We start from the raw sequence: 15059 nt of genomic DNA, 5'->3' as shown, positions 1-15059 counted from the left end.
AAAACAAGTTTCAGTAGACCGCAGCACGAAACGTACGCACGAGGACAGGCTCCGCTGCGGTTAGCGTAGACCATGAAAGTCAAGTAACGAACGCAATCTCGATTCGGACGACGTCCTCTGAGATCACAGAACAGGCTGCAATAGCGATGGCCTTATTGGATGACAAGAGGACATCATTCTACAGTGACTCGAGGTCAGCCGTTCGGGCATTTGCCAAAGGAACCATATCCGAGCTGGCCCTAGGGATACTAGGTAGCAAGCAGATCAAGCCACATAGTGATCTGGTTTCCAGCCCACATGGCACAGCTCCAGGGTGCCACGCCCAACCTCAATGAGTCGGCACACAATGCTGCGTGAGGGATTATCAACCGCGTAGCTACGAGTACCCGGCAGCGTGACGTTGGGGGTACTGACAATCGGGACTCTCCTTCCTCGTACAACGAAATTACTAAGCACTTTTACTTGGCTCGAAGGATCTACCCCCTCCCACATTGTAAACTCAATAGACCTCAGGCTTTAACACTAAGGCTTCTACAGACGGGGGCATACCCAAACCCCCTACTTCTTCGCAAAATGTACCCCGAAATTGAGACAACAAATGCATATGCACTATGCAATGACTTAGCGAGCTTACCTCACATGCTCTGGCGGTGTCCCGCGTTACGCGGCGATGAAAGCAACACTTCTTCACGTAGGGATGCGGTTCTACGCAGCCCCAACCTCGAAGAACAGTTATGGGCTGTCCAACGGGCCCGCGACGCGGCGGAGATGCTCGGCCTCTCTGTCCCGACGTGGGAGCGGCCCGCTGCGCGCTAGAGCGCGCCCTAAAGGACCCTAATAAAGTTTTTCATCCATCCATCCAGCTGCGTGGTCGAATCTGCTTATAGACCTCGGTAGCGATCATTACATCACGGCCACCAGCCTACAAGAGGAGCAGAAAAGAAAAAAGGCCTTCTCGGTCCCTGACTGGGACAAATTCCGTGAGGTTCGCAAGGCCCGCGCCGCCCGTGGAGAAAAGCCCGAGAGCCTCGTCCAGTGGTCTGACCTAATTCTGCAAGATGTCTGCTCCACCACCAAAATTATAGAAACGTATCTGCAGACAGACAAAATGGATAGCAGGCTAGCACACCTACTCGAGGCCAAGCAATCAATCCTCGAGAGGTGGAAAAGCCAACGCTCGAATCGCAAGCTCAGGAAAAAGATAGCCGAGATCAAAAAACAGATAGACGAGCACTGCCAAGCCCTGTCTAGGCAGCAATGGGACGAAATTTGCAATACAATCGACGGGCAGATGCGCACGGGAGGGAAGTAGAATCTTCTGAAACACTTGCTCGACGACTCCGGCACCACATCAAACCAGAGAAGTGTCCTCGCTGAAGCGCTCCATGAAGCCAACAAGTCGTCTTCGGAAGAAGAAGTGCTGGAGACGCTAGCTAAGAAGTACCTGCCACTCAAAACTGTGGCCGATGAGGCGGCATACCCAGTATACAAAGGGAAGCCGAACTCCGCGCTGGACGAGCCTTTCCAAGTCAGTGAAATCCGCCGCGCCCAACACGACCTCAATGGTAGGTCGGCACCCGGCCCGGATCACATTAACAACAAGGCTCTCAGAAACCTAAAGGACTAATCGGTCGAGTTTCTCACAGATGAGATAAATCGCATTTGGGAGGAGGGAATTGTACCGCAGCAATGGAAAGTGGCGAAGGTCATACTCATCCCAAAGTCCGGTAAACCGCCGAGCTTGGACAACCTCCGCCCTATCTCACTGACGTCATTTGTATGGAACGTGGCCGAAAACGCCATCCATAACAGAATTGCCGAGTATATCGAGACCAACGACCTTTTCCCTCACAACATAATAGGTTTCAGGCCAGGCCTCTCCACCCAGGACGCCATGAAGCTTATCAAGATCCAAATCCTGGAACGCTGCACTCGGTACACGACACCCATCCTTGGTTTGGACCTGGAGAAGGCCTTTGATAACATCCGTCACGAGTTCGTTCTCAACGCCATCTCCAAACTCGACCTGGGCTCCTCCTTCCATGCCTTCGTCAAGTCTTTCTTGAGCAAACGATGCGCCATCCTCAAGGCTGGAGATTGGGAATCAGAGAAAATGGAGCTGAGCGGAAGAGGCACCCCCCAGGGGTCAGTCATCTCACCGTTCCCCTTCAACATCGCAATGGTCGACCTCTCGAGATACCTAGGCAAGATCCAGGGCATCGTTCACACGATCTACGCGGACGACATCACTGTCTGGTGCGCGGGAGGCAGTGACGGACACGTCGAAGCCACTCTCCAGGAAGCTGTCGACAGTACAGAGCGCTTTCTAACGGACACGGGACTCTGGTGCTCCCCAAAGAAATCGGAACTCCTTCTCTACAGCCCAACTAGAAAGGGCCGCAAGCCACAGAACTGGAAACCCCCCACCGAAATCGACATTAAACACTACATCAAGTGCGGAGATCCGATTCCCAAAGTCGCGTTCATTAGAATTTTGGGAATGACACTCGAAGGAGCGGGCACAAATAGCATCACCATTCACAAACTAGCAAAGAAGACGGATAGCGTCATCGGTCTAATCAAGTGGGTAGCTAACAGAAGGAGAGGCCTGAGTGAAGAGAATCTGATAAGGCTAGTCCGCGCTTTCTTGTTATGCGTACGTAGCGGCCATGCACGTCTGGAAGAGGGCCCAACGAGACAAGCTAAATGCCATGATAAGGAGGGGGATCCAGAGCGCGCTCGACTACCAAACTACACACGCACCGACCGACTTCTGCAGTTAGGTATTCATAATACACTGGAAGAAATTGCAGAAGCACAAGAAAGGGCACAGATTCTCAGACTCTCCGGCACCACGGCGGGCAGACGACTCCTAACAGAGATGGGCGTCCCCCTGGCTAAGGTCTAAGACTCCTGCTAGGGCCTTCCGAAAGAGCAGAAAGACCACATCCTCATATCCCCCGCCCCGCGCAATATGCATTCCCAGCGCAATGTGGAAAGAAGGAAGGACCAGGGCCGTGGCGCTCCTAGGCCGGGCGACAGAACTCCCTGGCGGCAGCTGCTTCGTTCGACGCGGCCCAATATGGCTAGCAGCAAAAATTTCACAGTAGTGTCAGTCAACCACAGGGGTTCGACCGTTAACGCAGCTTCGGTACGAAGCACGTCGTCAGTGCGGCCGAGCAAGTGGCCATTGCCTTGGCCCTCCTGGACGAGAAACATGCCAACATCTTCAGCGACTCGAGAGCAGCCATCCGCGCCTTCAGCGTTGGCGCCGTGTATAAGGAAGCCTGTCGCATCCTCGACGGCAAAAGCATCGCCACCCACACTCTCACGTGGTTCCCCGCTCACATGGGATCCATATTCATGGGAGGCCCCACAAACCTCAACGAGCTGGCCCACTCCAAGGCGCGAAGTCTCCCTTTCCGCGACCATGGAGAACTCCCCGGCCGGCCCGCAGTGGTGGAGAACAGAGATCAACCGACAACATATAATGAAATTACGCAGCACTTTTATCTCGAAAGGAAAGACTTTCCCCTTCCTCACAAGAAATTAAATAGAGCGCAGGCATTGACCCTCAGATTATTGCAAACAGGCTCGTATCTTTATTACACAAGCTTTATCCCGACACTTATGCTGGTAGTTCTTGCAGGCACTGCAATGACTTCGCTAGCTTAGACCATATGCTCTGGCGTTGCCCCTCGTTACGAGGCACGGAAGAAATAAATGAGGACAAATGGCTCGCCGCTATCAACAGCCCCGATGCCGGGGCGCAACTATGCGCTGTCCAGAGGGCCCACGATGCAGCGGTCGGGCATGGCCTGACTGTCCCAACGTGGGAGCGGCCCGCTGCGCGCTGAGTCGTGTACCTCTGGACTTTAAATAAAGTTTTACATCCATCCATCCATCCATCCATCACACACAACGAACCAGGGAGGCAACTAACCTGCAAAAGCAGGTTGCGTGAATTCGTCATCGCAGATGCGGTGTCGTGCCCGAAGCCTCCGAGAAGCAGATGGCTTCGTCCAATGTCTGTACTGGTGGCTCAGGATTGGGCCAGGGCGCAAACTTCTTCTTTCTGGGGTTTTACGAGCCAAAACCAGTTCTGATTATGAGGCACGCCGTAGTGGAAGGGCTCCAGATTAATTTTGACCACCTGGGGTACTTTAACGTGCACTACAACGCAAATACACGGGCGTTTTTGCATTTCGCCTCCATCGAAATGCGGCCGCCGTGGCCGGGATTCGATCCCGCGATCTCGTGCGCAGCAGCGCAAACTGAAATCCAGAATCCGGCAGACACGAACCCAGCAGTGCAGAGCAGAGCGCCCAGGAAAAGGATAACTTGCAAAAGCAGCTTGCGCTAATTCGTCATGGAGATGCGGTGATTCGGCCCCTGATCGAGATCACCTTCTTCTTTGTGAGGCAATGCAAGTTTGAAAAAAAATTGTAGGGTTTCCCGTGCCAAAATTATGATGAAGCACACCGTAGTCAGGGGCGTCTAATTATTTTTGACCACCTCCGGTTGTTTCACGTGTACCTAATAAACGGTGCAAGAGCGTTTTCGCATTCCGCCTGATTGCAATGCGGCTACTATGGTCGGGACTGAATCCGCGACTGCGAGCTAAGCTGTGCAACGCCACAACCACTGGACTACTGCGGCGGGTGAGTACAAAAAAATTTTTAGTAGAGAAGGAGCATTCATATTATTATTAGAGAAGCTTAGCCCGCTTAAGAGTAGTAAAGGCGAGAAACGACGGGAATTAATATCCTACGTGATTTTGTGTCCTAGAAGCTTCTCAACGAGCTTGGCAGGCAAAGGGGGATGCAATCTTTTTTTTATTTATTACCTACTTCCAGTCATATAAAGAAGCACACGGAAAATATTGGAGGAAGACATTTACGTGAAACATTCAAACAATGTTGGAGTGAATGCGTTTTCAGGGATCCAGTTCTTGTTTAATAAAGTTCGTTTTATGCGTTTCCGAGTCTTCCCAAAGTTACCTTTGGGAGCGTTCCTTTTATACGCCAGGCTTCTATTTATCCCGCCCTGTAGCCCTTGTCATCATAATATGTTTATCGCCATGCGCAGAGAAACTGTAGCGGCGATATTTCACTGGCCTTTTCTTTCATGTCGGGGATAAATAATGCAATGTACCAGCCTTGTACCAGCCTTGCACTGTATAGCCTTGCAATGTACCAGCCTTGCATAGGCCTTGCGATGTATAGCCTCGTCGTGCATGCGTGCATGAATGTGCGTATAGTCTCGTGGCAGCGTTGTGAAAGGGTACATAAGCTTGCCGCCGTGGAAGGTATACCAAGAGCGTGATGACAAAGTAAGCCTATTTTCTGGAGCTGCCACTCGCACTTGTAACTTCAGACACTAGCGCCGCAACGTGAGACAGAAATGCAGGCTAATATTTCTAAAGAGTCTTGCGAGTGCGTCACACTAGGGCCTGTAAAACGCACAAATATTCCACTCGGATTCTATTCCAATCTACTCACGGCAAATTTACGTTATTGCCGACGCAAACTTTGGCGTTGACCCGCAACGTTGTTAGAACAGCCCCCTGATACGCTCCCGTCATTTATAGGAGGTTACATTTCCTTGCTTTCAAATCAAATAGTATTGCCTATACCTTGGCATGTTTTAAAGCGAAGCTTTATATGGCTTGGCGAACCGAAAAACTTCTGAGCGTCGCCTGTCCACAGAAAGCTATCATCATCAGCATTGGCTCGAGCGTCGTCTTCATCCGCAGCTGGCTCGTTGGCGCCCCTCGGGTGTTGCGCTCGTGCTCATGCTCGGTACGCGCTCGTGCCACTGCTCCCGAGTTCGTCGTCGTCGTCTTCTTCCACAGCTAGCTCCGTCGCCGCTCATCATTCCAGCGTAGAATTCTCATCTGTCGTCGTAATGGGGAGGCCGCGTTTACGGAGGTGTGAGCCATTGCTTAAGGGGGTAAGAGCCATTCATTGTCTTACGTGACGGACAGAAGTAATTTTGAAGCAATTTAATTTCAAAAATGTGGTTGATCCCTCTTATATAGGAATCGGTATAGAACACGAAAGTGAAACGTGTCTTCACAGAAGTAGTGTAATGTTTATTGCACATTGATATATAATGTCTATTGGTGTTTTGTGGCTAAAGCGCCCTTAGGCGTTGATGCACCCACGCTGACGCCTGGTGGCACGTCTCCTCCATCACGACTACCAACGTCCATGACCATGAGCAATCGTCGTGCATATGGAAGCTGCACTACGCTGCACACGCTAGCACAACGCGAAAGACGAAGCACGTAACTGACACACTAATACAACGCGCAAGACAAAGCACGTAACTGAATCGTCACCGAGTCAAATCAGCGCGTACAGCGCGTCGTAATTGCAGCCTCCGCGATCAACTTCAGAAACATTTTCAGAGCTAATTGCGGAGGCCACGCTCCGCTGTGCTGAGTACGGTGAACGCCACCTAGGTGGCGTTGGTAGTGCTTCTTGATGCCAGCGTCCCTTCGAATGCTGGCATCGAGGCGTCGTAGTGCTGAGACCACCGAAGCGTTCACTGTCGGTGCGCGTTAGTGTCATAATGCAGTACTTCTCTTTTCTGCTCGTAGGCGGCGGCACCGCCCCGAGCAAGAGCGCGGGTACACGGAGGAGTGTTAGATATATAAGGCGCGTCTGTGTAGCTCTCTGCAAATGCGTTTGTGGCGCAATGGGTTAAACGCTCGGCGATCTATCGTCGCGGACCGAGAGGTCGTGGGCTCGATTTCCAAATTTTGCATGTTTGTATAACTTTTTCTTCTGGTTTCTTTCTTTGTATTATGTTCTATGACGCATTTCCGTGACGGAAATACGTCAGTGAAGTCTTGGTGGACCCCGGCATAAAACACTTTCGTGTTAAAAATTGCAAGTGGCAATAGCGGGCGAATGCTGCTAACCACGCCACCGAGCAAACTTGAGACATCGAACGCAAGCTACAACGGCGGACTGCTGGCATACCGTCAGTGACGTCGTTCTCTCCGTCGCAGCCGAAATTCTACACGTCATTGAAAAACTACAGTTAACTTCCTTTTTGCGTTATGTGGCTTCATTATCTGCTGGTTTCATATTGTTGTATATAAAAACACACACTGTCAATATCTTTTATTCGCTTGGCTAGAAAGAAAATCTTGGCGGTAGTGGCGAAAACATTTATTGCCAAATAAATGCAGAGGGGGTCAAACCGCTCTTACATAGCATGAGGCATCTCCTAGGGGGCCGCGCTTATAGAGCAAAGAAGAGCCCTTGGAGGGTTGTCCGCTTCAGGGCATCGGCGATGATCCGGCGCTGGTCTGTAGCAGTGGAGCTGGCCAAGAGAGTCTCCCAGTATGACTCCGCGGTGGTTGGTGATTGAGGGTGCGGGATCGTAGGTCATGTGAGGGCGACGTGCACAAAGTCTCCCGGTTTCCCGCAGAGCTCACATGAGGACAGGAACTGATCGGGGTATCGGGCATGAAGGACAATAGGGTAGAGTACAGTACGGCTCTAGAGTCGGCTCCAGTGGGATGCTTGGGTTGGGGTTACGGAGGGAGCCGGCAGTGCGTAAGCACGCCGGGTATCTCGTTAGTGCGATCTTTCTGAAGGTAAGCAGACGCTCCTGGGCTTGAGCGAATCTGTCGCTGTGAACGTGTATTACACCATAAGTGTTTGCGAAGGTAGTGTAAATGTTTCGAAACACAAACGCGTAATAGAAAAAAAAAACTAGCGTATTACATACTCTCGGTTAATATCACATGTTTCACTGTGGACTTCTTGTGCAGTGGGGTCACAAGGTATGTTTACAGTTTCCGTGGTTATCTTTGGAAAGTGGAAATATTGGCCAGTCTTTACGTGCGAAAGAACACACACACACAAAGAAAAAGTTTTTATCCGAAATATTTCGTTCTTGCTTTGTTTTTTCGGGTACTTGCATCTCTAGGCGACATAGTCGAGCCCTCGACGCCTGTCGAAGACTCGATACGTATATATATATATATATATATATATATATATATATATATATGACAGGAATTCTCGTTGCACTACAATTTCTCCTCGCACCGACATGCGAAGTCTATGTGCTGGGTGGTTAAGTTGGGCTACAAATCGATGGAAAATCATTATGCAGGGGCCAAATAAAAAAAAATTCCTTACGCGTTCAATACAAAACGTTATAATGGGGTAACCTGTAACCTAGCTAAAGAAGCGCTAATAAAGAGGTATTCTGAATGCGCTTTTGAAGATAATCTCTTCTTTGGCCCCTTCACACGAGTTTGGCGTACGTAGGGATCTGGCTATCTATCTGGCCTCTCTGTCCAGAAAAGCATCAAAATGTAGGTTTCGACGAGACAAGAAACGATAATTAGTCGTAAAGAAGGTCAAATTATTGGCACGATCGTAATCAGCAACAATATAGCCGAGAATAAACTACAATGCGCCATAGATTGCACAATCTTCGGCATCCGCCCAACTGGCCTCTTGGTCAGAAAAGAATAAAGGCGTGCCAAACAACGCCGAGGCGAAAGCAGACAACGTCCACGTATACATGCGTGTAAACAAAAGCAAATGAAGAACATTGGCATGACCAAAAGAAATAGAGGGTCAGAAACAATTTGTAAGGTCTGACAATGGAACAAAAGCTATAGTACAAATAAATAAAAAAACATCGCGCAATTATGCAACATCGCGCCATATTTAATGCCCCCTATTTCCGTACATATAAATTCATATACCATGCACGTCAATCATGTCTTCTTTTGCGTCGACTTTGGTTACCATGCCTCCTTTGTTTTTGCAGTGTCTTCGGTAAGGCCAACTGCATGAATGCCCTAAGTCAGGCTTAAAGTAGACCAAACTGGTATGAGCATCGAATTTTTTTTATGTGATTGTGTTCTTCTAGGAAAACCTACACTTTATTTAATAACGAAAGTCAAAGTAATTTGACGACGTAATATTGTAACTTCAGCCCATCTTCGTCAAAATTGGGGACTCCTGAGAAGCAATTCATTCCCGAAATTACCTGTAAACACCACTGTATACGGATTTCCGAATATTCGAAAAGGAGTCCGCTAGTTATTGTTGTTCGAATTGTGTTCGATTGAAGAATTGTCTATTCTAACTTGTTGAATATTCGTTTTCATTCTGTTTAAATGTGGAAAGGATGAAAACACTCATCGAAGTCTCAAAGCAGAGAGAATGATGGGAGTGTTCCGAATGATTCTGCTGCAGAGGAGCTGCGATTGCTTCGCAGAAGCACATGTTCCTGAGGAAACATACGGCAACTTATACTCAATAATCTTCAGTCGTTCAATATTTATGCTTCTCTTTTAGGCAGGCTGTATGGAAGTTGTTTTTCTCAGTTTATTTGGGAATTCGGCACACCAAGTTTCGTCCCTTTCAAACAACCTGCCGCGTTTTCTTTTCAAACCAACCTGCCGCAAAATCAATGCCCTAAGTGCCTCTAGAGACGTTGGCGTTGCCTTCTTTTTTATTACTGTCATTGCCATGTTGCATTGGTTAACTAACTGAAAGCAGTTGTCTCAAAAAGACAAGCTCCTGAGTTGATCGGACATCCATTTGCGAACGGCATTACATGCATTTAACTATGCCTGTAAACGAGCTATGTAAATTATGTCAGTAAGCCTCTTTTTTCACCAAGAGAACCCCACGCAAATAATTTATTTTCCCGTTTAGAAATAATCATATTCGATCTTCTATTCGATATGTGGGTGTCGTTTTTCTGTAATATTAAAATTCGATTCGGTTCGGAAATTTCAGTCTTCGTACACGACACGTCTACTGCTTTATATATAATCCCTACATTAGCGCAAAATTGTGCTTAAGCTATCCTGTAGCGCTCAACTACATTAGCGACGTCACAGTTCTGTCTGTTCCCTTCCACGTTCGTGCATGGAACAAGCAACAATACACTCGCAGGAGTGGGGCCTACCATTCGGGTCGCCGCGAATATTTGCACTTGTACGTTCAGCCGGATTTGAGAAATGTGGAACAAGTCTCATATAGTCAATGTAGCTGGAGACAGAGCAATAGTGGATCACCTCGTATACATACTAAGCACGGTCAGCACGGTAACTTTCGTCAAGGCTCACATTCTTATCTCGAAACGTATACTGGCGCTCATTTCAACATTGAAGTGCCAGCTTCGGGAGTACTCGTATATGTGTTGGTCTTCTGTTCATCACGTCTCAATAACCATTTTTGGTCAAGTTTTCAGGGACACTACAAGGGTAGATTTACATGCCAGGCGTTATGTTATGCAAGTTATAACATTACGACTCGTGGTGTGGTTGACTGTAGTTTGTTTGGTAATATATTTTGTGCTGTTTGGTACTGTACTCAATTTGGCTCTGGTTGATGTAAACTTGAGGTCTGACGCAAAGTAACTCTTCAGCCTATCACCATTACTTAAGGTAAACTAACGCTGGTGACGCATGAATACAGGATGTCAGTAGAGGCTAGCGCATTATGGGAAATTGATCTGCGGCTTTGGTGAGCTGCTCGCCTCGCGTCTCTCGCCTCCTCAAACCCTGGCAGCGGACGCTCTGCACCCGCAGAGCATGGGACTGGGCGTGGCCAACGCGGCCCCCCTTGGCATGGGCCTGTTGACGTCATCGCCGCCGCCCGCCTGGCACCCTGCAGCTGAGGACCTGAAGAAGGCCTGCGCTGAGGCCGCCCACTTCTGCAAGGTAAGCTCGGCCACCTCAGATCTCTCGGCATTACAGCCACTGTCGTCATTGCACTTTAAGGGGCGCCATAGGGAACGTTTTAGCCATGTTAATATATTGCCTCCTACAGTACCAAAAAGAAGTGCCCGCACTCTTACAGTGAGAACACGCTTGGTGACACAAAACTGAAACACGTAAAATCAACATTCGGTTGGCGCCGCTGCCTCGCCGTGACGTCATACATTTTGACGACATCTGCAAGGGCGTAGTTATTTTTTTTTTTTTCGTCAGTTAAGGCGGACTACATTGTATTGTGAACGAGCCAGACATTGAACATGTCCGGCTTCAACAATTTTTCCTGCGCTATAACAGCCCAAATATAAGAATGTATTTGGAAATATTCGACGTCGCATCCGGGCTACTCGGTGTGTTGTGTGTGCGCGCCGCTCGCTCCAGGCTCCGAGCTCGCGAAGTGTTCCAGCTTTTCTTGTGTTATTAATCCGATTAGCATTCTTGAAGAACTTCACCCAGTTTGCGGTATGTCCGTATATATGTCTGGCTTCCTGTCTGTCGGTCCATGCGCGTCTAAGCGTTTTCCCGCGAACTTGGGTCACTGGGTAGCCCGTTCTTGATAACTGTCATCGTAACATATAAAACACATCATCAATACTTACAGGCCCGTCGTAGAATAGATTGTTAATCGCATTAACATAACCGATAATTTCCTACGGATGGATATGCCGCCAATTTTTTTCCTACCAAGTTGACTCACTTATGCGAAACTTTCCTTTGCGTGAGCTTCTGCAAGAGCTGGGGCGCTATAACGTAAAATGATTCCGAACTGTTTTGATTCCAATTTCTGAAATCAGGCTCCACGATTGGTGATATCATTTTCGGGCTACTCCCAACTTCGCCTGTCTCTCACGCGACGTCACGAAAACCGCGATAGCTGCCCATCTGATATAAGGTGTACACACTGATTATGCATGATTAAACCGCACAAAAGAAAAATAATCATTCCTGATTCGACGCCTTTTCACCATTAGCCCTCTGCTATTGGTTCAATGTTTTCTGGCTACGCCTAATTCGCCTGTCTGTCACACGACCTCACAAAACCGCGAAGACTCACCACGTCAAAGTGACGTGTACTCGAAAAAATGCATTAATATGCCGAACAAAACAGAAATTGTTTTCTAAATAGCCACAGAGTGCCCCGTTCCGAAAGGAATAGAAGATGGCTGCCCGCCGATCGCTCAGGCCCTCGCTACTCGCACCTGCCGGTGAGCATGTATTTTTTTGCGCATGATAAACTTTTTTGAGTAGCAGTAAAGCGTTATCGAGCCCTTTCGACACGTATACGACATCACTCTGCCAAATATTCCTTGCTGAAGATCCGTTTTAACGGCATTCTTATCCTTCCGTTGCACGCCGCCGCGATTTTCGACCAGCCACCGCAAGCTAAGTAAGGAGAAGCGGACGAATCGGAGAAGCCGGCACCACCCTCTCCATGCGGTTATCTATTTTCACTGCGCTGGCTCGGCCCATCGAAACCCTCTTCCACTAAAGCGTGCTCCTCGCCTCTTGTCAGACAATTAGATAAGAAAAACCGCTGAGTGTAGACAATTTTATTGGTTTTGAAAGCGAACAAAGTGACCTCCTATAAACGAGGAGAGTGTTTGATTGGGTTGTTCAAACAACGCGGTGGGTCACCGCCTGATGCTTGCGTCGGTAGTTACGTAAATTTGATGTCAGGAGTTTGGAATCAAAACATTTTGTAATCATTTTACGTTATAGCGCCCCTGGTTTCATCTCAACACGAGACGTTATAGGGAGAATCCAGCAACGGTGACAGTCTTTCTACGCTATGCGACAGCCTCTCTAGTGGGAATACTTCCGCCGGCATCTTAATTGAGAAAGTTATCAATACAGCGCACAAAGCACCCGCACAACATATTCAATCGATGTACTCCAATAACGCTAGGTACAATACGTACTACACGGACGCAGCTGCGTATGCAGAGGCTACCGGGCAGCGCTACCAAAGGAGGTACGCCCTGGCAGTCGTGAACGCGATCAGCCAACAGCAAATTACCGCGTCGACCACGGCGGGCTCCCCCACCTCGGCCGAAATGTTAGCAGTGGCGATCGCGCTCGCTCACGCGGAGCGTTCGGAAAGGGACTCGGTCGTGGTCACTGACTCCCGGGAGACATGTTGCATGTTTCTTAAGGGGCACGTGACAGCGGCTAGCCTCGCGATAATCCCCAAATCGTTCAGCCATCGCCTACACTGGTGCCCGAGACATACGGGGGTACAGGGGAACGAACAGGCTAACGCTTTAGCTCGAGCGTCTACGAACCGAGCGATGGCGTCCTCATCGAACCCCAACCCCTCACACTATCCCTCACAAAATCCCATCAATTTAAATGTAAAAGACATCCTTGCTCATCAGCGCGGAGTCCGCAGAAAATACCCGGCGCCTCACCCACAACTTAGCGGGGAAGAGCCCGCCGATTGGCGCAAAATACAGACCGGGGTATTCCCCCATCTAAAACAGCTAAATGCCATGTATCCCACCCGCTATAGGGCCACATGCCCTTGGTGCGGTGGCATACCTACACTAATACATGTGACCTGGGAGTGTAGTAAGCACCCTCATAGGCCCACTAATAATATCTCAATGGAGCAGTGGGAGGCACAGCTCGCCCGTTCCAACTTGGCAGGACAAAAGTCCTTAATTAGCCAGGTCAGGCAGGCGGCAGAGGCCAGTGGGGCCCTGGACTGAGGGGCTCCGACCACCGCTATACTTGAAATATTTTCCAGCCAAATAAAGGTTCTATATATATATATATATATATATATATATATATATATATCATTAGAGCGCAAGTCACCGTTAGAAGTGCATGAATATAATGCAAAAAATGAAGTCAGCATTGAAAGCCGGCATTGAACTGACTGTCATTACCTTGGCAGCCTCTCATGACTGCGTTCTTTGACTCACTGACGTTCAAACTGACTTGTGAGTCCGTGCGCCTCCGAGTAATATTGAAAATATCTAATTTAAGATGACTCCAAATAACAGCTAATACAGGAAGCTAGCCTATAGTTGGTCGCTTCCAGTGAGACATGTTTGCGAGGCATGTGACGAGTTCGACGACGGCACCCGTCATGTCTATTTCATATTGCACATCTATTGCATTCTTGGTTTAGCACCATAAGTATGCGATGCGGTTCAATTTAGTTCAAATACGACCCATGCGAGTCTGGGTGAGTGAAAATTAGTACGAGAACGTGTGACCATCTTTGTCCTGCATGAGTGCGCTTAAGAACCAGTAAGCGTGAATGTGAGTCCGAGTGAGCTTGAGTGTGTACCAATTGGGGCACCGGAGTATAAGTGAGTGTATGTGTGACAGACACTAATATGAGTCGAAGTCTGAGTGAGTCCTAAGTCTAAAAAAATTGTAGTGAGTTTGTAAAGTGAACGTTCGTTCACTTTACCTACGTCAATTGCGCCATCGGGATACCAGGCATGTTCGTGAGCGAAAGACGTCCGACGTCATGGCACAGCGCCTGCAGCGCACTGTACGTTGACTCAATTCTTCTGAAGCGGAGGGGTCATCTGACGAAAGGGTCATCAAGGAAACAAACAAAATGGAGTTATTTTTTAATGTTACTGCCTTCAAGTTTTTAATGAAAACGTATACCATAATGGCGAAATGGAAATCAGCCAGTGCCATATACACCTTCAATTGTTCAATACTGCATTGAGTCCCGGTTTTGCGACTTACGTGCCTCTGTCTGGGTGGCGCCTCCCGACAGAAGTCGGAGGAAGTAATCCTGACAGTCGCGTTACGTAGTCGCGTGAAGCGTCTACCGCATCTTCCCCCGGAACGGTCGCGGCGCGCGCTCAGTGGCTCAAGACGCACGCGTGGCGCATGCAGTCAACTCTCCTCCACTCCCATGCTTTCCTCCTCGATATCCTCTCCAGGCCGGCTGCACGCTCTGCGCATGGCACGCTGAGAAGGCCACCGTGCGGGCGCCGGCCCAATGCGTTGGCTGGCACCCGCGAGCGCGTCTAAGTTAACGTTTTACAGCGAATATATGTTAAGGGCTCACTCTTTGATGGCTGCGTCCGGATGTAGAAAAAAATGTCACAGTTTCGCCCTAAGGGCGAAGCAATGAATGCGATAGCAACACAGCAATGTCATACGAAGTAAGGTGAGCGGCTTTGGTAGCAATATGAATTGTAGTAAACATGAGCTGATTAAGTAAGAGAGACTCGATGACCACGAGAAGGCACGTGTGAAACGGTGGTGTTGATGAGAAGCGCTTCCCGTGGGCAGCGTGTGCGAAGGGACACACCTG

General features: G+C 48.9%; 1 protein-coding gene across 1 annotated transcript in view; it reads left to right on the top strand.

The window, feature by feature from the left end:
- LOC119440207 (uncharacterized) overlaps positions 1-15059 on the top strand; it is a 78034-nt gene that overhangs the window by 43370 nt on the left and 19605 nt on the right. Inside the window, exon 6 of the mRNA XM_049662810.1 lies at positions 10583-10714. Coding sequence (XP_049518767.1) covers positions 10583-10714 — 132 coding nt within the window. The remainder of the gene's footprint in view (positions 1-10582; positions 10715-15059) is intronic.

Source organism: Dermacentor silvarum, chromosome 2, assembly GCF_013339745.2.
Source record: "Dermacentor silvarum isolate Dsil-2018 chromosome 2, BIME_Dsil_1.4, whole genome shotgun sequence".
In the NCBI taxonomy this organism is placed as follows: domain Eukaryota; kingdom Metazoa; phylum Arthropoda; class Arachnida; order Ixodida; family Ixodidae; genus Dermacentor; species Dermacentor silvarum.
This window is presented reverse-complemented; position numbering and strand designations above follow the sequence as displayed.